The 25,971-nt window shown below is 38.1% G+C and overlaps 3 protein-coding genes across 3 annotated transcripts in view; 1 reads left to right on the top strand and 2 right to left on the bottom strand.

Annotated features, from left to right (window-relative positions):
- ormdl1 (ORMDL sphingolipid biosynthesis regulator 1) overlaps nucleotides 1-13,910 on the top strand; it is a 46,644-nt gene extending 32,734 nt beyond the window's left edge. The window contains exon 4 of the mRNA XM_061918570.1: nucleotides 13,365-13,910. Within this exon, the coding sequence (XP_061774554.1) occupies nucleotides 13,365-13,437 (73 nt within the window). The 3' untranslated portion in view covers nucleotides 13,438-13,910. The remainder of the gene's footprint in view (nucleotides 1-13,364) is intronic.
- Nucleotides 469-24,999, bottom strand: adat3 (adenosine deaminase tRNA specific 3). Its single transcript, XM_061918566.1, has 2 exons — nucleotides 24,870-24,999; nucleotides 469-2,905 (listed from the first exon to the last, which is right to left on the bottom strand). Exon 2 carries the CDS (start codon nucleotides 2,899-2,901, stop codon nucleotides 1,882-1,884), a length of 1,020 nt encoding a protein of 339 aa, XP_061774550.1. The 5' UTR covers nucleotides 2,902-2,905; nucleotides 24,870-24,999; the 3' UTR covers nucleotides 469-1,881.
- alkbh6 (alkB homolog 6) lies at nucleotides 14,021-24,991 on the bottom strand. Its single transcript, XM_061918567.1, has 2 exons — nucleotides 24,870-24,991; nucleotides 14,021-17,948 (listed from the first exon to the last, which is right to left on the bottom strand). Exon 2 carries the CDS (start codon nucleotides 17,940-17,942, stop codon nucleotides 17,235-17,237), a length of 708 nt encoding a protein of 235 aa, XP_061774551.1. The 5' UTR covers nucleotides 17,943-17,948; nucleotides 24,870-24,991; the 3' UTR covers nucleotides 14,021-17,234.
- Nucleotides 25,000-25,971: the final 972 nt, after the last annotated feature.

The raw sequence follows: 25,971 nt of genomic DNA, 5'->3' as shown, positions 1-25,971 counted from the left end.
GGGGTACGTGAGATTTTTTAAAAATATTCTAAAAATAGCAACAATTCAAAAATCCTTTATAAATATATTTATTGAATAATACTTCAACAAAATATGAATGTAAGTTCATAAACTGTGAAAAGAAATGCAACAATGCAATATTTAGTGTTGACAGCTAGATTTTTTGTGGACATGTTCCATAAATATTGATGTTAAAGATTTCTTTTTTTGTGAAGAAATGTTTAAAATTAAGTTCATGAATCCAGATGGATCTCTATTACAATCCCCAAAGAGGGCACTTTAAGTTGATGATTACTTCTATGTGTAGAAATCTTTATTTATAATTGAGTCACTTGTTTATTTTTCAAAAAGTTTGTAGTTATTTTTATCTTTTTTTCCAAATAGTTCAAGAAAGACCACTACAAATGAGCAATATTTTGCACTGTTATACAATTTAATAAATTAGAAACTGATGACATAGTGCTGTATTTTACTTCTTTATTTCTTTTTTTAACCAAAAATGATTTGCTCTGATTAGGGGGTACTTGAATTAAAAAAATGTTCACAGGGGGTACATCACTGAAAAAATGTTGAAAACCACTGGCCTAGTGGTTAGAGTGTCTGCCCTGAGATCGGTAGGCTGTGAGTTCAAACCTCGGCCGAGTCATACCAAAGACTATAAAAATGTGACCCATCACCTCCCTGCGTGTAGTTGTTGATGGGGCGATCTTGACTGCCAAAAGATGGCGGCCGCACTGACATAAGAAAAGCAGTGCCTACAATTGCTGAAATTAGAGTCATCTGCGGTCGAGTACATGTGGATCCTCCACATCGAGGTGTTTCCCCTGAACGCCTCCAGAGGGAGGTGTTTAGGGAACATCCGACCGGGGAACACCCAGGACACGTTGGAAAGACTATGTCTCCTGGCTGGCCTGGGAACGCCTCAGGATCCCCTGGGAGGAGCTAGACAAAGTGGCTGGAGAGAGGGAAGTCTGGGCCTCCCTGCTTAGGCTGCTGTCCCCGTGACCCGACCTCGGATAAGCGGAAGAAAATGGATAGATGGATGCGATCAAGTAAAGCCGCAGATATTGCTAATATTATCAATATCGGATCGCAACACCTTAACCCGGTGGTTCTCAAATGATACGCGTACCCCTGGGGGTACTTGAAGGTATGCCCAAGGGTATGTGAGATTTTTTTTTTCAATTTTCTAAAAAAAGCAACAATTCAAAAATCCTTTCTAAATATTTTTATTGAATAATGCTTAAATATGAATGTAAGTTCATAAACTGTGAAATGAAATACAACAATGCAATGTTCAGTGTTGACAGCTAGATTTTTTGTGGACATGTTCCATAAATATTGATGTTAAAGATTGTTTTTTGTGAATAAATGTTTAGAATTAAGTTAATGAATCCAGATGGATCTCTATTACAATCCCCAAAGAGGGCACTTTAAGTTGATGATTACTTCTATGTGTAGAAATCTTTATTTATAATTGAATCACTTGTATATTTTTCAACAAATTTTTCGTTATTTTTATATCTTTTTTTCCAAATAGTTCAAGAAAGACCACTACCAATTAGCAATATTTTGCACTGTTATAGAATTCAATTAATCAGAAGCTGATGACATAGTGGTGTATTTTACTTCTTTATCTCTTTTTTTTTCAACCAAAAATGCTTTGCTTTGATTAGGGGGTACTTGAATTAAAAAAAAATTCACAGGGGGTACATCACTGAAAAAAGGTTGAGAACCACTGCCCTAACCTGCTGTTTGACTTGGTTATTTGTCTTAAAAAAATATTCACTTTGCTACTTTTACATGAAATGTCATAAATTATTCATGTGTTGGCTTAAAAAAAAATTAATATTATAGTCTAAAAATTATAAAAGCCAAGTTTCAAAGAGACAAACTGTTGAGATCCTGACACTGTTTGGCTAGCACTCCTTTGTAAACATCAAAGCGATGGTTTAAATCTTTCTGCGTGTGGATTTTAAATGTACTCTCTAGGGCTCCGTTTGCAAAGGCGGCCCCATAAAAAACACGGCCTATCCGTGAGTGGACCAGCGCCATAGCACACATCACACAAGGCTCTCGGGTCACGTAAAGATCATATCCGGTGCATATGTACGGCCGCGATGCATTCCCCTCTACATGAGTTGGGGAGGGTGACACAGCTGGGGCAGGCGATGGACCCCTGCAAGCAGGGTGTTCGTCAAAGGAGTAACAACCACCGCCCTGCGAGCGGGCCACAATGTCAATGCACACCATGACGGCGTGCTGCAGAGGGTGTTTGCGTCTACAATCATGGCCGACCGCGACGATACTCTCCGAGACCGGGTCGACCAGGACGGCTCCCACTGCCTCCATTCCCAGAGCCCTTCCTTCTTTGGCAGCAGCCACGGCAGATGACATGAACATGTGCATCTTAGCTCTCTGAGCTCGGCTGAAGAATTCACCTCTCAGGGCGTCCGTCACATGTTTGTCTTCATGGAAAGAGGTCGGCCATTGTTTGCTCGCCAGCTCGAATTGGGGCCTGGTCAAAGGAGGACGCGCGGGGACCTTGACCAGGAAAGGCTCACCTAGTCCGTCATGTCCGACAACACAAGAGGGCAGCAGAGATGCGATGCTCAACGAGGTCGTGTTTGGTGCTTCGCTGACGAGACATAGCAGGACGGCCAAAGGATGAGGACAGCCCTCCTCCTTGCTCGCCCGGACCCGCTTCACATGCTGAAGGCCTTTCAGAGGGTAAGAACTGTTCAACTCTTTGACCAGTCGAGATGTCTCTCTCCTGTTGACGATCGGTGCGGCAAAAGCGTCTATCATCTCTATGACTTGTGTCTGCTCATCTGACAGGACAGGGTGAGCAACCCAAGAGTCACTCATGGTCCCTTTCCAACGCTTGGTCTCTGGCTCCATGGTCCTGTGAATTAGAAAGTCACACCAGTGAAATTTTAGCATTACTCCTTATCCCCAATACTGTGTTGCTTGGATTTTAATGTCTCGTCCGGCTCAATGAATATGCCAGTAGTCAAGCCAGTGTCTGTTCACAATGGGGACTATAAGCGCCATTTAGGCCCCTGTTATCCCAGGTAAATCCCACCTAACCTTATCCTTGTCCACACACACAAACATAATGGTCGTTTAAGACCCCCTAGCCCACTCCGTCAGTCGGCGCAAAGCTACTAATACGCATGCATGGTAAATGTGCGTACTGCAAAAACTGAACTCTAAGTAAGATTAAATATCTCAAATAAGGATGATATTTGCTTATTTTCTGTCTGATAAGATAATTATTTTCACTAAGCAGATTGTGTTTTACTTGTTTTAAGGGTTTTGGTCCTAAATGATCTCAGTAAGATATTACAGCTTGTTGCTGATATTTTATGACCTATATTGAGTAAAACATGCTTGAAACTAGAATATCAACTGTTGCAAAGCTGTGTCATCAACACAAGTACAAACCCCGTTTCCATATGAATTGGGAAATTGTGTTAGATGTAAATATAAACGGAATACAATGATTTGCAAATCCTTTTCAACCCATATTCAATTGAATGCACTACAAAGACAAAATATTTGATGTTCAAACTCAAACTTTATTTTTTTTTGCAAATAATAATTAACTTAGAATTTCATGGCTGCAACACGTGCCAAAATAGTTGGGAAAGGGCATGTTCACCACTGGGTTACATCACCTTTTCTTTTAACAACACTCAAAAGTTTGGGAACTGAGAAAACTAATTATTGAAGCTTTGAAAGTGGAATTCTTTCCCATTCTTGTTTTATGTAGAGCTTCAGTCGTTCAACAGTCCGGGGTCTCTGCTGTCGTATTTTATGCTTCATAATGCGCCACACATTTTCGATGGGAGACAGGTCTGGACTGCAGGCGGGCCAGGAAAGTACCCGCACTCTTTTTTTGACGAAGCCACGCTGTTGTAACACATGTCTTGCTGAAATAAGCAGGGGTGTCCATGGTAACGTTGCTTGGATGACAACATATGTTGCTCCAAAACCTGTATGGACCATTCAGCATTAATGGTGCCTTTACAGATGTGTAAGTTACCCATGCGTTGGGCACTAATACACCCCCATACCATCACAGATGCTGGCTCTTGAACTTTGCGCCTATAACAATCCGAATGGTTATAATCCTCTGTTCTGGAGGACACCACATCCTCTGTTTCCAAATATAAATTGAAATGTGGACTCGACAGACCAAAGAACACCTTTCCACATTGCATCAGTCCATCTTAGGTGAGCTCGGGCCCAGGCAAGCTGGCGGCGTTTCAGGATATTGTTGATAAATGAGTTAGGCTTTGCATAGTAGAGTTTTAACTTGCACTTACAGATGTAGCGGCCAAATGAAGTTACTGACAGTGGTTTTATGAAGTGTTCCTGAGCCCATGTGGTGATATCCTTTACACGCTGATGTCAGTTTTTGATGCAGTACCGCCTGAGGGATCAAAAGTCCGTAAAATCATGGCTTACGTGCAGTGATTTCTCCAGATTTCCTGAACTTTTTGATCATTTTACGGACCCTAGATGGTAAAGTCCCTACATTCCTTACAATAGCTCGTCAAGAAATGTTTTTCTAAAACTGTTTGACAATTTGCTTACAAAGTGTTGACCCTCACCCCATCTTTGTTTGTGAATTACTTAGCATTTCATGGAAGCTGCTTATATACCCAATCATGGCACCCACCTGTTCCCAATTAGCCTGCACACTTGTGGGATGTTCCAAATAAGTGTTTGATGAGCATTCCTCAACTTTATCAGTATTTATTGCCACCTTTCCCAACTTCTTTGTCACGTGTTGGTGGCATCAAATTTAAAAGTTAATCATTATTGGCACACAAAAAAATGTTTATCAGTTTTACCTTCAAATATGTTGTCTCTGTAAAAAATCATGACTTTGACACAATTGTGTGTCATAATTAAAACAGATGACAGCCAAATGGACTTTGCTCTTTTATTTTCAATGAAACAATAGAAAAGACGTACTCATAAAGTAGTACAGTTGTCACAGTACAGTAAACTGACAGTTGATATTTAAACATTTAACATTTCTAACAATTTTGAACAGAAATAGTTCATGCACATTTAGATAAATTCTTCATTGTTACAATTAAATAAAATTTGGCACTAATTGACTGAAAGAGCACGCACTTGGCGCGATGATGTCATGTTGTCGATGGAAAGATGCTTTTGTAGACCATATGATTTGCCTGAGCGGATGGAAGACTCCGAGAGTAACAAGCGGTTGCCTTGTTGCCTTTCCATTAAGAACAATAAATCAGTTTTTAGTATAAGTTTGCTGGTTTCAAGAAATGTAATGCTGAGCACATATCATTATATCAATATAATGGCACTAGCATTTACAAAATCAAAGAATATTTTTCAACATATTGAGCAAAAAAAGTATATTTTTTTCTACCAAAAAAGTGCACTCGTTATTAGTGAGAATATACTTATTTTAAGGTATTTTTGGGTTCATTGAAGTTAGCTAATATTTCTTGTTTTGGAAAGTCTTGACAAGCCAAATTTTCTTGTTCTATTGAGAGATAATTTTGCTTAGTTCAAGTAAAATACCCCTCATTTTTGTATTTTATTTTTTTTCTGGTTTTTGAACACCGACTTTTTGCAGTGCACGTCAGTCACCTCCAGTGTTGCTTTGTGTGCAAATTCTTAAATTTAACTTATCTGAACAATATCCAGTGTTGTGGTATTACAATTACCTGGAATCCAGTGTGCTGTGGGGCCCTATTGTAGTGAATCACACCTGAGCCATCATAAATTAATCAAACCTTTATTGGGCACGAATGTAAAAAATGTGACAAAGAACATTTGACAACAATCAACCTACACTGCAAAAAATGAAATCTAAGTAAGATTAAATATCTCAAATAAGGGTGATGTTTGCTTATTTTCTGTCTGATAAGATAATTCTTCTCATTCAGCAGATTTTATGTTAGTATTTTACTTGTTTTAAGTGTTTTGGTCCTAAATTATCTCGGTGAGATATTACAGCTTGTTGCTGAGATTTTATGACATATTTAGTAAAACATGATTGAAACCAGAATATCAACTGTTGCAAAGCTATGTCATCAAAACTCAAAAGTATAAAACTACTTTTTTAAAGTAATAATTTTTTACTTCAAGCACGGAAAAAAAAATCATGATGCCGAGCGCATATTATTATGTCAAGATAATAGCCCAAGCATTTACTTAATTTAAGAATATTTTTCAACATATTGAGCAAAAAGGTCTAATTTTTTTTCTACCAAGAAAAGTGCACTTGTTATAAGTGAGAATATACTTAAGGTATTTTTGTGTAAATTGAGGTTGGATAATTTTACTTGTTTTGGAAAGTCTTAACAAGCCAAATGTTCTTATTCTATTGGCAGATAATTTTGCTTGTTCAAATAAAATACCCATAATTTTTATATATATGTAGAAAATGGATGGGATGGATGTTTTTCTTGGCCTTGCGATGAGGTGGTGACTTGTCCAGGGTGTATACCCCGCCTTCCGCCCGATTATAGCTGAGATAGGCACCAGCGCCCCCCGCAACTCCAAAGGGAATTTGCGGCAGAAAATGGATGTTCTTCTTGTTTTTGAACACTGACTTTTTTCAGTGTAGGGATGTAGATATCGGGTCAGGACACTCCTTACTCTTTTGCCTTTACCTTCATTGTCCATTTGTTTTTAGTAACTTTATATACTCTGGACTTAGACGTTGAGTCTGCGACATACGTGGCAGACAATAACTGATACGGTCTACTTTGCCATTCCATAAGCCGTAGTTAGTCTTCGCTCGACAGCCAGGTAATACAAAGCACACGCTACCTTTTTTGTCATATCTACGGGAGCGCGCATTCTCGTTGACTCTCCGTCGACAAACGGACACATTTTTTCAGTACGTAGAATCACAGCTGACCTGGATATTCAAAAGTTCTCTTGCCGTCCGAGAAGTGTTGTATCCTAAATAGCTGCAATCGCTTTCTCTTAAGGTATTAATGTGTGATTTCCAGAAGCGTCTGTACATGGAGAAGAATGAGAAACACGGGTAAGTCTAGATGACTTGCCTCCATATTTCCAGTAGTCACCTCCAAGTTACACTTCCTGTGTGGGCGCGGTCTTTCTGGCGTCACTTCCTCTCCAAACTCAGTTTGTAAACGATGAATGAGTCCATACAAAGCTAAGAGCCGAAGATTCAAGAAATACACTTACCCGTGTAAAAATTTGTCCGAGGAGGGGAACCTTAAACGCTGGTTTAGTGTGGCTGAAACAGGGCTGAGGCTAAATAATTTTTCATTTAATGGGTTATCCGGCTTAGTGTACCCTTAGCCTTTCTCAAAGAAAATGCCCTATGCTTGCATTTTTTGGCTGCACAAACCGTTTAAATTACAAAAACGATAAGCGTTTCTTCAGAGTTCCTCGAGAAGTAACCAAGATGGGCAAAAGAGTGCAAGATTTTACGAAAGACAACGACAAAAGTGGCACACACTCCAACACAAGACAGCAGAGTCGAAGAACACACAAGTTTGCAGTGACCACTTTGTTAAGTTTGTTAGATATATTTTTAATATACTTAATTGTTTAATATTTCCCATTGAAATATTATTTTGATTTTGTGTGTATTTTAATATTTGACTACTAGAAACCAGAAAGTCCCAGTCAATGACACTTTGTCAGGAAAGATACTTATAAGTCTCCCCTCTTGTTTATTTTGTACAGAAACGTTTCAAGAGTACAAGTGACAACAGGAAAAAAATCAAATATGATGATGATTCAGTAATTGTTAGTTTGTTAAATGGATGCGCAGTCACGGTGTCAAACTGCCGCGCGCTGGTTTGTTTACATGGACACAAGATGCAAAGTTGAATCATGAAATGCAACCTTACCCGAGCAAAAACAATGCATATTTATCCAGGAGAGTCTTGATATCAATTTCCTTGACCCGGTCACACACAAAGAAGTTGTAGACCGCCATGCTTTTCCAAGTTTTCAACTGTTTTGTCGTGTAGAAAGACGTCGAAGCACAAAATAGTTTGATATGTCTGGGAACTCCTTGTTATCCCTCGACTGATATTTTTTGACAAAGTAGTTGGATTTTTTTGCTTGCATTTGCTTTTTGCAGAAAGATCTAGACCCCTTGCGTACTCGGATAGTTTGCAGGCTCCTTGCTGCACAACAGCCAGCAAGGCTTAGTTGACCACCGCTTTTTTTCCCCACTTCCTGGAAGAAATCTAGTGTCGGAATACAAACAATTCCACAAGTTGCATCATTTAGATTTGTTTTTAACCATTGTTGGGCTGGGAGTGCCCCCGAGAGGACCACAAAAAATATATCTTGTTTCTCAGCTGTGGACAATATATAGGCCGCAGCGGTACTCAGTTTTTATACACTTTTCCACCACTTGTGGCAGTACTAAATGTCATAGTTGTTTTAGGGGGCTTTGAAGGCTACAACAGTGAATCCTATTAGCCGCATCTTCCAAGCGTTTATAATTTTTAAAATCCTAAAAAAATATGTGTTCTTGTCTCTCAGAATTAGATTGTGAACGGTAGGCAAAATAAATAAAAAATTAAAAAGTGCAGTTCCCCTTTAAGTACTGTACTGTATGAAAAAGAGTTGACTGTGATGGGCCTATACACATTTTGATTTGATGTATGGCAGGGTTGTCCAAACTTTTTTCACAGAGGGCCGCACACGGAAAAATTTAAGCATGCGGGGGCCGTTTTGATATTTTTCATTTTCAAACAATAAAAAAACATATGGATTTTTTTTTTAATCCTTAGGGCTCCTGGCGAGCATAGAGGGTCTCAATCACTAAAATGTTAAAAATAAGTCAAATTATTATTATTTTTTTTTTTATTTAATGCTTACAGTAAATCTCTATATCAACTCGAGGTTGATAAAAAGTAAAACAAATAAGGTTTTTTGCTTTTCTGTCAAAGACAACTTTGTTTTTTATAGTAAAACTGAAATATGCAGTATTTAGATAGATAGATAGATAGTACTTTATTGATTCCTTCAGGAGAGTTCCTTTATTTAGCAATTAAAGCCCTCAAAGATCAATAATGCGGGACACCATTGATTTTAATTATTTAATATTTTTGAGTAATCACAGTGAAAAGTTAAATAAAATCCTACTAAATATATTTGAGATCCAAAAGGTTCCCCACTCATAAAGGGATGCATTGTATTAGTTTTTTTTTTAAACACTTAAATTTCAAGATCAACTTCCGATATATCTGTCGATTTTAAGTTTGAACTATTATTTTGTTTGTTTTATGCTCTTTTGGCAAAACTTTGATGTTTTATATGGGAACCACACGACATATGCAATATTTTTTCCACATAAAACATTTTAAAGTGATATTTTTTAGGTAATAATTCACTATAACAGATTTTTTTGTCCTTTTTTTGGAGCAATAAAAAAAAGAAAATAAGGACAAAGGGGGAAAAAAATGCCTGCATGGCAGCTTTGTGTCAACCTTGCCACTTTTTCTCATTAGATTTCACCTCATTCCACTTTTTAAAAATATTTATTTTTTATTTTTGCAATACTATCAATTTTGCAATTTTTGCAGAATGTGAGGCGGGCCGGTATTGGATTAGCTGCGAGCCGCAAATGGCCCCCGGGCCGCACTTTGGACACCCCTTATGTATGGTGTCTTGATCCAATATTGATGTGGTTCCAATATCAGCACAAAAACAAGTATCGGATTATATCGATTATATCCTGCAGCGCGTTTACCTACATTTACCCAGTTGACATCTAAATGTCCACACAAGTTTACTCTTTTCTTGTTGTAGACTATAGGCGACTAGAAACTACCAGCTACACAACAGCTAAGCACACAATAAGCACACAAGCAAGTGTTGCAGTCAACAACCCGCCATTTGTCAATCAATATAACCTACTCAGTGGCCTAGTGGTTAGAGAAGTGGTTCTTAACCTTGTTGGAGGTACCGAACCCCACCAGTTTCATATGCAAATTCACCGAACTCTTCTTTAGTGAAAAATAAAAAAATATATTTTTTTTCAAATTCAAGACAAAGTTCTATGTTTTTGGGAACACTTTAGTATGGGAAAAATATTCTAAGTCAGTGGTTCTCAACCTTTTTTCATTGAAAAAAGTGATTTTTTTTTTTATTCAAGTACTCCCTAATCAGAGCAAAGCATTTTTGGTTAAAAAAAAAAAAGAGATAAAAAAGTAAAATACAGCACTATGTCATAATTTTTTGATTTATTAAATTGTATAACAGTGCAAAATATTGCTCATTTGTAGTGGTCTTTCTTAAACTATTTGGAAAAAAAGATATAAAAATAACTAAAAACTTGTTGAAAAATAAACAAGTGATTCAATTATAAATAAAGATTTCTACACATAGATGTAATCAGCAACTTAAAATGCCCTCTTTGGAGATTGCAATAGAAATCCATCTGGATTCATGAACTTAATTCTAAACATTTCTTCACAAAAATTTAAATCTTTAACATCAATATTTATGGAACATGTCCACAAAAATCTGGCTGTCAACACTGAATATTGCATTGTTGCATTTCTTTTCACAGTTTATGAACTTGCATTCATATTTTGTTGAATTACTATTCTATAAATATATTTATAAAGGATTTTTGAAATGTTGCTATTTTTAGAATATTTGTTTAAAAATCTCACGTACCCCATTTGAGAACCACTGTTCTAAGTAACAAAGACTTAATTTAGAGTTATTTGGACACTAGGGGAACATATTCTAAGTGATAAATACTTAATTTAGAGTTATTTGTTTAGGGTTAGGGTCAGGGTTAGAGGGTTAGGGTTATAATAAGGCCAAGCCGAATAAGGCATTAATAAGAACTTAATAACTAGTTAAGAGCCAATATGTTACTAATTTGCATGTTGATAAGCACTTATATTAATGGTGAATATGTTCCCCATACTAAAGTGTTACCATGTTTTTTTTTACTGGTGCACAAAATGAACAGTGCGTGAACATCACTTTGTTCAAACCACAAAACCAACACAGTGCATAAACTCACAACAAATTGCACACCTGCAAATCAGTCAGCTGTTTCCGTATCCGTAATACGCCGATAGGGAGAAGTTTGTATTTACACGATGAGTTGAAGTGAAGTGTGAATTATATTTATATAGCGCTTTTTTCTCAAGTGACTCAAAGCGCTTTACATAGTGAAACCCAATATCTAAGTTACAATTAAACCAGTGTGGGTGGAACTGGGAGCAGTTGGGTAAAGTGTCTTGCCCAAGGACACAACGGCATTGACTAGGAAGGCGGAAGCGGGGATCGAACCTGCAACCCTCAAGTTGCTGGCACGGCCGCTCTACCAACCGAGCTATACCGCCGCGAGTTGGGTGTGTTTTGACCTCCGCCGAACCCCTGAGGCCAACTCACCGAACCCTGGTTAAGAACCACTGGGTTAGAGTATCCACCCTGAGATGGTTAGGTTGTGAGTTCAAACCCTGTCCGAGTCATATCAAAGACTATAAAAATGGGACCCATTACCTCCCTGCTTGGCACTCAGCATCAAGGGTTGGAATTGGGGGTTAAATCACCAAAAATGATTCCTGGGCGCGGTCACCGCTGCTGCTCACTGCTCCCCTCACCTCCTAGGGGGTGATGGGTCAAATGCAGAAAATAATATTGCGGCTCTAGTGTGTGTGTGACAATCATTGGTACTTTAACTTTTTCAACAAGTATCAAATAATTATACTTGCATAATATTACAGATGCAAAGTTTCCAAAACAGAAGCGCATTGGAAAGTATCCAGTACCAAACGTGTCCGCATTATTCAACATACTGCCTCGCTTAATGTAATATTGTGGTACCCATGGTGTTGCCTAAAACAATTACCACTTCACTTCCATTTAAAGACAGCATACGTATATTTCAGATAGTTATGACTAAATAATGTATCCATGAATACCTACTATTATTATTTTTTTTTTGACTATTTTTACCTGATCATACGGTTTGCAACATTATAATAAATGTATGATTCCTGTTGATATCGTGTCGGATTAATATAGGTTTTGGCCAATACTCAAGGCTCCAATATTGGTATCATATTGCAGGTGAAAAAGTTGAATATTGTGTCTCTTACATGACGAACATGCGATCCCACCTCCCCCATTTCATGCGATGTTGAACGGGATTCATGCTCTCAAACAGGAGTTCTTAACCTTTTTGACCTTGTGGTCAAACTTTTACTAGTACAAACGAGCCTGGGGCACAGTCAAAAATTCACACTAATTTAGTAATTTTACTCTAGATTTGAATCATATTCAAGAATCACATCTAACTTACCTACAGTTTACAACTTCTATCTATCTAATAAACTTTAGGCTTAGGTCGGGTTGATTTTGAAAAGTACCAACTAATTATACTGCATTGGAAGGGATCCATAAATAACTAATGAAAAATAATTTTACATATATCATTCATCTATCTATTTTCTACCGCTTGTCCCTCTCTGGGGCATGTGTTGCTAAAATAAATCAATGAATAGTTACTAACTGAATTGTCAATAAAAAAAAAAGAAGATGCAGATGAAAATACAGCTTCAACATTTAAGTAATATTTTTTGCGCTAAAGAAACTTCTCAATGACATTTTTTTAGCTCCAGACGTCTTCTGTTCATCTAATATTGTCACTAATGCCACAAGTGGTGGAAAAGGGTATTACAACTGTTTACCCCGCGGTCCATACAAACCACAGCTGAGAAACAGATATTTTTTGGCGGCCCTCTCGTAGGCGCTCTCGGCCCAATAGTGGTTAATCCCTATGATTAATGATCAATGCTGGACGCTTTGATCTCCCTCCCTCCGCAACAACACCTGGGAGTTGAACTTTGCTTCCACTGCATGCAAAGTGGCTCCAGGCCTTTGGACACAACATCACTACACCCTGGAAAAATGGGCAAATGCACCCCACTCCACAACCCACCACAGCTTGATTCCCCTTCAGGGTGATGGACGACTGAGTAAGCGCTTCTTAGCTGCAGCCAGCCTCCATGGCTCCCACTCCATCCCCTCTGTTCCAAGTTTTGTGATTATATGTAACATGTTTATGTGATTTTTTTCCCTTGGCCTCAGTCTGGACCCCCTCCCGGGAGTGCAGCCTTTGACTGATTTTTTTTTTTACATTCTTCCCCCGTTCCCCAATATCACCTGTTCCCCACCTTTTTTCAAGGGGCGCCGTAAGTGGCTGTTAGAATAATCATGTATATATTTTTACACAACTTTAGTATGCTTAAAGTCCGTTGCTATAGTTATCAGCTATTGTGCTCAAGTTAGACTTTTGTATCCGTGCAAGGACGAAACTTCAGATATTATCTTTGTTTTAGCCTGCTAAAAGCCAAGGACTTCAAGGACCTCAATGAAGCTAAGACGACAGCAAACAGACGACAGCAGAGATAACAAGGACCTCAACGCAGATAAGACAGCACGCAGACGAGGCAGAGACAAGGCAAAATCACAAAGCCCCAGCACATTCCTTCACGTATCGTGCGACCTGGACCTGTTTTGCATGATATATGTGACCAATCCTTTTAAAGGCGGCCTCAGTGATGTTGACTGTGGAATTCCTGAATAGAGGGACACGGGAGCTGAACCTTAGAGCGTAGGGCGAGAATATGACTAAGTGTGCAGCTCCGTGCGTTCTCCTCATGAGCTAAATTGAACTCTGTCTCTGCATGGTTCCTTGCTTCTTGTCTGTTTAATAGATGTCATCAGTGTTTGAACCTGACAGTGGCTGACCCGTTGGCGGTCCTGTTCTTGTCTCCCTGTAAGGTATGTCTGCTCTTCGTGGGACTGTGCCGAAAACATTTCAGTTCTTATATGTCTTGTACATATTAAAGAATAGGCATTAATAAAAAGAACCTTGATTAAGACACATGGATTTTTTTAATTTTGAAAGAATGGTCAGACAAAATGCCGGACAAGGAGGAAAGAATTACACTAAAACCATGCATGAAATCAACAGTTGACAATTGTGAACATGTCAATTATTACATCAGTTTTATTTACATTTATACAGTTTCATACACAGTGTGTACAGTGTCGCGATAAAACTTTTTCAGACACAAAAAAAATACAGATAGTAGAGCCTTGAGTATTGGCTGATAGAATATTAATCCCATATGAAATCAGCACAAATTTAACTTTTTTTTATTTGGCAGTGTGGAATGTTAGACAAGGTTGGATCAAGTGAAATGACTCAGATAACAATAGTTGGTATGAAAAACTCTATCCTGTTTATTATTAACCACCGGGAATTAACTTTAACTGTATTTAAAGTTGAAATAGAGGAGTAATAGTTTTTTAAATAACACCTGGCGGTCACAATAATTAATTATTTAAGCTCATGAAGGCGGTATGTTAAAGAATGGAAACCTGTTACTATTTACTTTCTAATACGCGCTTCTTCCTTGGAGACTATGTGCGAGTAATATGCAACTAATTATTTATTTATACAGACAAATGTGCGTGTAAGACAGCAATATTTTTTAATCACTTATTACAAATGCCTCTGTTTCAAAATCTAGCTCGTGTGCCATTTAGTGCTAAGCTGTTGTGTTGTTGCCAGCTCCTAGCAGCCTATAGCTTACGATAATTACCTTTTTTAAATTACTTGACTAAAATACAAAAAAACAACAACCATGTGCGCTTTTTGGAGTACATTTTGATGTTAACATGTTCTGTTAAATGAGGGTGAAAAACTAGAGATCATGTCACATATTTCTTGAGAAGCACACCTAAAAGCTAAATTTTACCCATCCAGACAATCACTGTGTTGCATCACCGCCACTTATGCAAATTAGATTATTAAATAATTTATTACAGTGCACAGATACAGTCCAGTCCTGTGGAAAACAGTTTTAAGCAGGTCAGATTCAAAATGTTTATTCGGCTCCTTTATCATAGAGAAAGTAAACATTCTTTAATTCCACTGGTCTCCCAATTGGATGTTGATATCGTGTATTGACTAAGTAACTAATGATACCGGCTTTTTTCTAAAATCACTGATATAAGCTACGATACAAGCTATTTACTTGTGCAAAGCTGGACAGCAAGTGAACATGTCCGCCAATAAGCACACTAGATCGTTTTTTCTTATATTTCAGTCAATTTATTTACAAAAGTTAAACGTGGTAGGCTATAGGTTACAAGGAGCTAGCAGCTACACAACAGGTAAGCAGATAATAGCACACAAGCCGGACATATGTAGCAAGTGTCCTTAATTGAACAATATTGCATTCTAAAACACATTTATCAAATAATTATAGTTGCATGTTACTTACACATAGAAAGTTTCCAAGGAAGTAACAAACGTGTCCGCATCATTCAACTTACTGTTTCGTGTGTTAACGTCAATAATTATTGTTACCACGAGGTGTCACCAAATACCAAAATAACTTTCCACTTCAAAAGCATAAATATGTCTAATTTTAGTGTTTTTCATACCAACCATTGATCTCTGAGTTATTCCACTTAAGCAAACCTTTTGTAACATTCCACATAAATAATAAAAGTAAGTACTTGGACTGGGCCGATAAAACACTATACATATATACATATATATATATATATATATATATATACATATATATATACATATATATATATATATATATATATGCATATATATATATATATATATATATATATATACACATATTTTAGGAATCTTTAGGCAAATCACGATTCTCGGGTGACGATTCACTTCAACAGAAATTTGTCTTTAGTTTTGTTGGTTTTAATGCAGATGTTGAGGCAACATCCTGACACTTTCAATGTGTCCATTTAATGAGAAGCCTCTAAAATTACGCTGCAAAAAATCTGCAACTACCATGAAATCTACTTTAACTATTTTATTACCTTACCTACCTGTCTACCAGACACCCTCTCCACTGACAAATAGCACCCTTGGTAAGTTGGAAGTTGTTTTACTGTATTTATTGACATGCTTAAATAAGTCTTGAAAAGTATCAATACTAATCATCGACATCGATCAAATAAAAAACGTACATCGTGATATAGTTTTAACCATATCGTACTATGATTCCTGCTAATATCGTATCGGATAAATATCGGTTTCGGCCAACACTCAGTGATCCAACTTCGTAGCGGAAATGAAAAATAGTATCGGGACACGAGGGTTTCCCCCTAATGTAATTGACAGTAGCCACCACAAGTTAAAATTGTGGGTTTTTTCAAAGTAATGTAATATAATGTTTTATAGTGTAAAGATGAAAACACAAGGTCCGACGCTCTTTTTAATTTGTATTGCCAATTTTATGTTGACGACCGGCCCAACTCCAACATGTAATCTCTCCCGTGAACACACATCCGCCCCGCGTCCAAAAAAATCACTCCCCCCATTTTCTGCCAACACGGTGTGTTCAAGACCATGGGAACAATGAACATCATAATACACAATCAGACACATTAACCCCAGCAGGTTGCTACAGTCTGAATAGATATATATAGCCAAATATTTGCATACTATTGACAAGTTATGCACCGAAAATTTGGCCGCCAATAAAAGACTTTGATCACCAGAATAACACTGCTGAAACCAGTTGTTGCAATGATGTAGATAATAAGCAGAAGATTGCCTGGAGCAGAGGCAGCATGTCTGCGATCTACAGATAGTGATCTACAAAATGTCAAAGGACTGTGGCGGCTTTTAAGGGGAGAAAGGCTTGTAGCAGCGCGAAGCAAGTATGACTTCCGGCTCTGCAGCTCTCGCTGTTCGTCGTGGACACGGGATTGACAGAAATAGTCTCTAAACACGAGTACGGTCAACAAAAACACCAGAAATAGATGCTAGATTTCTTGTTAGTTGTTTTTAACAATGAAAGAGTACGGTAACTAAAAGGATTAGCAAAATCTATAGAAAAAAAATGCTCAACAAAACTATAAGCAGTAACGATTGACAAATAAAGAAAAATATGTAAGAAAAAATTAATGTTAATACTATAATTAATAATAACACCGATTTGTTTTAAATGCATAGTTTTGCCTTTTTAAAAGAAAATATATGCATCGTCATAGCAAACTATATGTTTACGCCCCCACCGCCACTAGGAACACCCCTATTTAAAAAAAATAATAAAATGTTGATCCACAGATTTGACAATTGACATGATTTACTTAGCAATGATGTTCAGTTATTTGATGAAATAGTTAAGTGCAGGTCAAAGTACGGAACTTCATTTCCGTCCAAGAATAAGCTTCGTCTTCAAGACTTTGGGCACATAACGAATGGTCAGGGAAATTCGGGTTCCTCGGGTCAGCAACTCTCCTGGCTTAGCTCCGGCAGCCGACAGGTTCAGCACCTTGTCCGTCAGAGTGTCCTGCTCGCAGACCCGAATGCCATGGAGATAGTTCTGGTACATGTCGTCCTGGAGTATCAAAAGGCTACGCGGCCTCAAGAGCAGTGAGAAAAGATAGCGATCGCCTTCTGCCAGCACGGCGTCGCCGTCCAGCTGGGTGATGGATTTGTAGAAGTCCAGGAGGCTGTGAGAGCCCAAGTTGATGGTGGTGACTGTCGGGTGGTACAGAGGACCATCTTCATGTGGCATAATCCCCTCTCCTGGTTTATACTCATTCACCAACACGTGGTTAGCCGTTTTCCCACCGAATGCACCATAACTGGACACTTTCTCACAATATCTATGAAGCCATGCAGGAATCTTTTCCTCCAACATGCCCCTGGGATGTGGCAATCCCCCCCAGTTCTGAAGCCTTCTGCCAGACAACTGGGTCCATTTAGGTTTGGGTGATTTATAGATCTGTTGCAGGAGATAAGACTCCTCATCTTCAGATATGAAACCCGGGATGTAATACACTGTAGATGGAGCGCCATGTAATACAAATTGCTTCAATTCCTCCGAAACAGAAGCTGGATGTTGTTCCATGTCTCCCTTAGAAAAATTACATGAAATGTTCGGTAAGTTTCGTAAATACGAACACTCCAGAATCTCGAATGTGTACCAAAGTGCTTGAGACGTAAGCGTAAAGTACATACAAGTGGGAGTGAATTAAAAGCGATTGGGTCATTCTTACAATAAAGTAATATTTCAGTAGTTGGACTTTCTTTTTAAAAAAAAAAGGGTCATATTTTGATGTTTTTTTTTACATTTAAAACACTTCCTTGTGGTCTACATAACGTATGTAAAGGTGGTTCTTTGATCAAAATGTTGCAACATTTTTTTTCCAGCTCATTTTCAAGCAGCTTTCTGACAGTCTCTTCAGAATATTTTGTAGCCGGTCTTATTTACGTGCCAAAGTTGTCCTCCTGGCCAAAGCCCCCTTTTGACTGCATCTCCAACCAGTCAGACCATGTTGTCATTTTTAGCGCTTCTATATATCGAGACTACTGTTTTTCCACTGCTTGTTTGGAAAAACCAAAAAGTGCTTTAATAATATCTCCCCCACGCCTCCATTGCTTGAATCCAAATTTTCGGGAGTTACGGGAATCCCACACACACAAAAACATTGGCCAAACCCGCAGGTAAGAAAAGTTGGTTTTGTATACTTCTTTGGACCCCTATAACAGATATTTTCATAACTGAAGGAGGGCTTATTAAACTATCGCTACAAAAAAATATATTTGTCAAACCGAAAACATTAATTTTGAAGAAATTCTTGGCATGCAAGATTGTCCAATTGTCGATCCTATTATGGGACATGTTCAAACATTATTGATAAGTGTTCTGACTGCACATTCATTTTGGAGACCCAATGTGTCCATTATTTGATTATTAAGTGTTTAAAAAAACTTCCATGAATACTCATTACCTTTTTTTTCTCTAAATGTAGATTTAACACATTTCAGTTGCAAAACAAAAAGTAAAGTTCAATGGACATATGCCATGTTTTGAAGTGATTACAGTTTGTATTAATTTCAAATGTTAACTACAAAGACAATCTAAATATAATTACATTTTATTTAATTCATGTGGAAAAATAGTAAGTGGACAGAGCAGTAACAGGGTGGCCATAATACTTTGTGTACCTACCATAATTTCTATATATAAATAAATAAATGATAAATGGGTTGTACTTGTATAGCGCGTTTCTACCTTCAAGGTACTCAAAGCGCTTTGACACTACTTCCACATTTACCCATTCACACACTGATGGAGGGAGCTGCCATGCAAGGCGCCAACCAGCACCCATCAGGAGCAAGGGTGAAGTGTCTTGCTCAGGACACAACGGACGTGACGAGGTTGGTACTAGGTGGGATTTGAACCAGGGCCCCTCGGGTTGCACACAGCCACTCTCCCACTGCGCCACGCCGTCCCTATATAAGCCGCATTCACCTTAATTTTGGACACATTTTATTTTGTACATATGCATAGCTGCAAACATTTAGTGTTTGCAATAAAGCATCTCTGCCTACAAGCCTTAACATTCAAGTGATTGTTTATGGTTAGATTTTTTTTTTGCAACTGCCTTAAAATGCTTACATTTTGCTATAGAATAAAATGAGTGCCACAAGTTACCACAGGATCTTCTTTTAACAATCATTATAATATTGTGCACTTGTAAAGCACGATTTTAGTGCTGTCAAATTAAATATATGTTTTTAAAAATCTGATTAATGACACTTTTGAATTGGAATTCATCATGAGGTTATTACTTGCTCGCATAATTTAAATTAACTGATAAACCTAATATTTGGACACAGATATTTGGGTCAAAACTGTCAAACAATTTGGGTAATTATCTTTTTTTATATAATATTAATTTCATTTTTGTGAAAAATTTGATAAATTAACTTGTAATTTTGACAACCCTAATAATTTCATAATATGCAATATTTGTGTACTTTCTTTATAAAAAAAAAGTCTAAACTGTAATAAAAAGCATCTAGATTAATCAATTTATATTAGAAACCCACTTTAATGCCTCAATGTGAATTTTAGGGTAAATAGTGGAAACAAACATCTACTTGCCATAACCTTCATTCCTTGTTTCCAATAAATGTACATCATCAACATTGAAATTACACGTCTAACATTTGTGTAACATGTTTCGGGCACCTTATGCATTGTTATTAGTTACAGCTTTTTCAAAAAGTTTTAATAAAAGTATTGCAGCCCAATTTTTTTTTAAACTATCACTCTGGAACAAATCAAAAAAATTTTAAACTAAAAAAAGTTGAAAATGTTCACGACTTATATTTGTCTCTACCACTATGGCCTCTAAGGACGATCAGTCGCACAGCTGTGGTCCCTATTGCTTGGATTCTACTACGTCACGCACGGCGAATAAATATGCGTGGTGGTCAAGCTAGCTCTGTTCTCAAAGAGTACGAGGCTCCATTTAGCCTTTCTCGAAGAAAAAAATGCCCTATGCTTGTGTTGTTGTGGGCTGTACGAGTCATTCAAATCGAAAATAGGACAAACGTTTCTTGAGAGTTCCTCAAGAAGTTATTAAAAAGGGCGGAAGAGTGCAAGATTTTACAAAACAACAACTATCAAAGCATGCAGCCAACAATCCAGTCCAAGGGAGCAGAGTAGAATAATGCACGACTTTGCAGTGATAACTTTGTTAAATGTTTGTTTGATATACTTTTAACGGTTGTGATTTCCCGTACAAGTATTATCTTGATATATTTATATTTCTTAAGCACATGTTTGCTACGAGTGTTTTGAAAAAGAACAACTCGGTGAGTGCAAATAATAGAAATAAAAAGGTTAGCAAAACTTGAAAGAATTAAGCTTTTACCAAAGGCAACAATCATAAATGAAGCTTTCAGCATATACACAATTTTGACATCTGTAGCTATCATTTGCTAAAGACAGGGTAAAGCACGTTACTCGTAAAATGGCAACAACAAAAGCAACAGACATGGCATCTTAGAAGCGAAGTGAAATCATGAAATGCATCCTTACCCGAGCAAAAACAATGCATATGTAGCTGGGAGAGTCTTGATACCACTGTCCTTGACCCAGCCACACAAATAAGTTGTAGACCTCCAAGCTTTTCCAAGTTTGCATCTGTTTTGTCATGTACAAACCTTGTTTCCATATAAGTTGGAAAATTGTGTTAGATTTAAATATAAACGGAATACAATGATTTGCAAGTCCTTTTCAGCCCATATTCAATGAATGCACTACAAAGACAAGATATTTGATGTTCAAACTCATAAACTTTATTTTTTTTTGCAAATAATAATTAACTTAGAATTTCATGGCTGCAACACGTGCCAAAGTAGTTGGGAAAGGGCATCTTCACAACTGGGTTAGATCACCCTTTCTTTTAACAACACTCAGACGTTTGGGAACAGAGGAAACTGATTGTTGAAGCTTTGAAAGTGGAATTCTTTCCCATTCTTGTTTTATGTAGAGCTTCAGTCGTTCAACAGTCCGGGGTCTCCGCTGTCGTATTTTATGCTTCATAATGCGCCACACATTTTCGATGGGAGACAGGTCTGGACTGCAGGCGGGCCAGGAAAGAGATTTTTCTAGATTCTCTGAACCTTTTGATGATATTATGGACCGTAGATGTTGAAATCCCTAAATTTGTTGCAATTGCTCTTTGAGAAATGTTGTTCATAAACTCTTTGACTATTTGCTCACGCAGTTGTGGACAAAGGGGTGTACCTCGCTCCATTCTTTCTTGTGAAAGACTGAGCATTTTTTGGGAAGCTGTTTTTATACCCAATCAGGGCACCCACATGTTCCCAATTAGCCTGCACACCTGTGGGATGTTCCCAATAAGTGTTTGATGAGCATTCCTCAACTTTATCAGTATTTATTTCCACCTTTCCCAACTTCTTTGTCATGTGTTGCTGGCATCAAATTCTAAAATTAATGATTTGCAAAAAAAAAAGTTTATCATTTTGAACATCAAATATGTTGTCTTTGTAGCATATTGAACTGAATATGGGTTGAAAATTATTTGCAAATCATTGTATTCCGTTTATATTTACATCAAACACAATTTCCAAACTCATATATGGACATGGGGTTTGTACAAATCTTTCTTTGATAAAAGAATAGGGATTTATTATATTGCATAGTTACATTTTTTTGCTGGGTGCTTTTTGCAGGAAGATTTAAGCCTCTTTAGAACTTAGTTTGCACGCTGCTTGCTGTACAACAGCTATCTTAGCCAACCTTGAGACCTCGGAATTCAAGTGATTGGGGGTACTGGGTATTTGTTCCTGTTGTGTGTATGTTGTGTTATGGTGGGGATGTTCTCCCGAAATGTGTTTGTCATTCTTGTTAGGTGTGGGTTGACATAGTGGCGCATATTTGTAACAGTGTTAAAGTTGTTTATACGGCCAGGCTCAGTGTGACCCTCAGTTGATCAACTATGCCTTGCATTCACTTATGTTTGAGTAAAAGCCGCATACTGTATTTCCTTGAATTGCCGCAGTGCATATAGTATGCACCTGCCTTGAACTACTGCCGGGTCAAACTCGCTTCCCAAAATAATTAGCGCATACTTAGTATTACCGCCTGGTCAAACTCGTGACGTCACGAGTTACATTTTCTCTGTCATCGTTTTCAAAATGGAGGAGGCTGATTTCAATACCGGTAATTTGAAATCGCATCAGGGGAAGAAGATCTAGAGCTATTCAGTAGGATTTAAGGTCCAAGCTTACATCACACTAAAATTTTTACTGCATACATTTGGTAAATGCCGGAGTGAGAAGAGGTTTTAAAACAATTAGCGCATGCTTACTTTTACCGCATGCCTTTGGTAAGCGCAGGAGTGAGAAGAGGTTTTAAATTAATTAGCGCCCCGGCGGCAATTGAAGGAAATAAGGTATGTTATGCTACTGGGCCGGCACGCTGTGAATATAGATGATAAGCGGACGTGACGATAGGTTGTAGAGGACGCTAAAGCCAGTGACTTCAAGGCACGACCCCAATGTTGTTGTCCGGGTGGAATTCGGGAGAAATTGTCGGGAGGAGCACTAAAATTTGAGAGTCTCCCGGGAAAATCAGGAGAGTTGGCAAGTAACCCACCACTTGTTTTCACTTCCGGGAAGAAGTCACGTGTGGGAATACCAGCTAAAGGGACCACGGCTGTGCCACTGATTAGTCTCATTAGCGCCCCTAGTGGTAGGGACCACTGGTCCCAGGGAAGACTGCAGAATCAGTTCCAACCCCTGCTGAATCATGACGTGAACGTAAGTTTGTTCGATTTGTAAAAACAATTATAATAATCAAATTGTCTTAATTTATCAATGTATATTAAAAGCCTACTGAAACCCACTACTACCGACCACGCAGTCTGATAGTTTATCTATCAATGATGAAATCTTAACATTGCCACACATGCCAATACGGCCGGTTTAGTTTACAAAATTGCAATTTTAAATTTCCCGCAAAGTATCCAGTTGAAAACGTCACGGAATGATGACGCGTGCGCGTGACGTCACCGGTGGTAGCGTATATGTTCTTCCAGCACCGCTCACGGCTAAAAGTAGCCTGTTTTTATCGCATAATTACACAGTATTCTGAACATCTGTGTTGCTGAATCTTTTGCAGTTTGTTCAATTAATAATGGAGACTACAAATAAGAAAGATGTTGGTGGAAAGCGGTGTATTACACCTGGCTGTAGCAACACAAACACAGCCGGTGTTTCTTTGTTTGTTGCGAAGCTTTAATATGGAACGGAGCGGTCAAGCGAACATGGTTCTCTACCACATGTCAACCGGCAGGTTTCGGTGAGAAAATTGTGGTAATAAGTCGGCTTCCCTCAGAGACACTGGCGGTCACCACACCCTTTCGACTCTCAGGTATGACTATATAATCTCACTAAAACACTAGTAACACAATAAGCAGATAAGGGGTTTTCCAGAATTATCCTAGTAAATGTGTCTAATAATATCTGAATCTCTCCCACTGCCCTCGTCTTTTTTTCTTCTTCTATTCCTTCACACTCACTATCCTCATCCACAAATCTTTCATCCTCGTTCAAATTAAAGGGCAAATTGTTGCTTTCTCGGTCTGAATCGCTCTAGCTGCTGCTGGCCATGATTGTAAACAATGTGAGGAGCTCTACAACCAGTGACGTCACGCGCACATTGTCTGCTACTTCCGGTACAGGCAAGGCTTTTTTATTAGCGACCAAAAGGTGCGAACTTAATCGTTGATGTTCTCTACTAAATCCTTTCAGCAAATTGTGCATTTTTTTTGTGAATTATATTTATATAGCGCTTTTCTCAAGTGACTCTCAAAGCGCTTTACATAGTGACACCCAATATCTACAGTAAGTTACATTTATACCAGTGTGGGTGGCACTGGGAGCAGGTGGGTAAAGTGTCTTGCCCAATGACACAACGGCAGTAACTAGGACGGCACACGCGGGAATCAAACCGGCAACTCTCAAGTTGCTGGCACGGCCACTCTACCAACCGAGCTATGCCGCAAAAATATGGCAATATCGCAAAAAGATCAAGTATGACACATAGAATGGACCTGCTATCCCCGTTTGAATAAGAAAATCTCATTTTAGTAGGCCTTTAGTAGACTTTATTGTGGAACACTATAAAACGTGTTTTTTCACATTTAAATTCAGACGTTTTCCTTTTGAAACAAAATATACCACGTAATGTCACGGGGACTCAAATGACACTGGATTATAAGAATGACCCAACAGCACATGCATTTAGTGAACACGGGAAAAGAAACTGTAAATATATATTCACGTTTTTCTTCATTTTTACGGCATTGTTTTTGCCTTCTGTCGAGTTGTTTTTTGAAGCGTGTTGACTGGAAGCACATCACCACGTTGTAACAAATGCTACTAACAAATGTTCAATATACAACACTGAAATTTCCTTTTTTTCAAGAATAAACAAATACATGTGATTTACCTCTTCTGCCCGCCAACAGTTTCTCCGTGTGTCGTGTGGTCAATCTGCTGTGAATGAAATTTGCGTGAGTTCGCACCGGAAATGTTAGCTACGGCAACACGACTGTACAGGCAATGTGTGCGGAAGTGACGTCACTTGGAACTATATTTACAGTAAAACCTGCGATTCAGCTTTATACAACGCAGTACAAGAGTTAACTTATACGTTTGCCAGTTTATATTATGTTCTGACGGTAAGATAATAAAGGTTGTATCACTGCTGTTGACAGTCTGCCATGAAACCGCCGAGAAGAAGAACCGTGGGCTGGGAGCCATAGACATCTTATATCGAGCGCTACTGCCTACTGGCGCTGACGAGACGCTGGGACGCCATCTTGGAGTGGTGATCCGCTCCACTCAGTGCAATTAATTTGGCAGGAGCAATGAACATTTAATTCATCTTACCTCACTGAATACCACTGTTTTAATCGTGTTTTTTGTCACAAGTGCAGCTATGATAAAGGACACATGTTCTGGCGTGTTTTCTTATTCATTGTTTGCTTAACAGTAATAGAATATTATTATATGTACCAGACGTCCTAAATCAAAACTGGGAATATAATCCAAGAGAAGGGGGATAAAACGGTCAGCTATTTTTAAATTCAAGATACAATATGATTTGGTTATATATACATGCGTAAATCCTACATAAAAATGTAAGAATATATTATATATATATCTTAGGGATCTATAGAATGTATCTCTGTTGCTGCAGCAGCAGAGTTTATTCTGTCTTGACACTTTGTGTTGATATTTTGTATTTCATTATTCCCTTTAATGATAATGTTTACAGTGATTGTTTTCCAAATATAATTTGGAATGTGGACTTGTCAGACCACAGAGCACGTTTCCACTTTGCATCAGTCAATCTTAGATGAGCTCGGGCCCAGTGAAGCCGGCGGCGTTCCTGGATGTTGTTGATAAATGGCTTTCGCTTCGCATATTAGAGTTTTAACTTGCATTTACAGATGTAGCGACCAACTGTAGTTACTGACAGTGGTTTTATGAAGTGTTCCTGAGCCCATGTGGTTATATCCTTTACACACTGATGTCGGTTTTTGATG

The sequence above is a fragment of the Nerophis ophidion genome, linkage group LG13 (genome assembly GCF_033978795.1).
Source record: "Nerophis ophidion isolate RoL-2023_Sa linkage group LG13, RoL_Noph_v1.0, whole genome shotgun sequence".
NCBI classification, from domain to species: Eukaryota; Metazoa; Chordata; class Actinopteri; order Syngnathiformes; family Syngnathidae; genus Nerophis; species Nerophis ophidion.
Note: the sequence above shows the minus strand (reverse complement) of the source record. Positions and strands in the feature narration are given on the sequence as shown.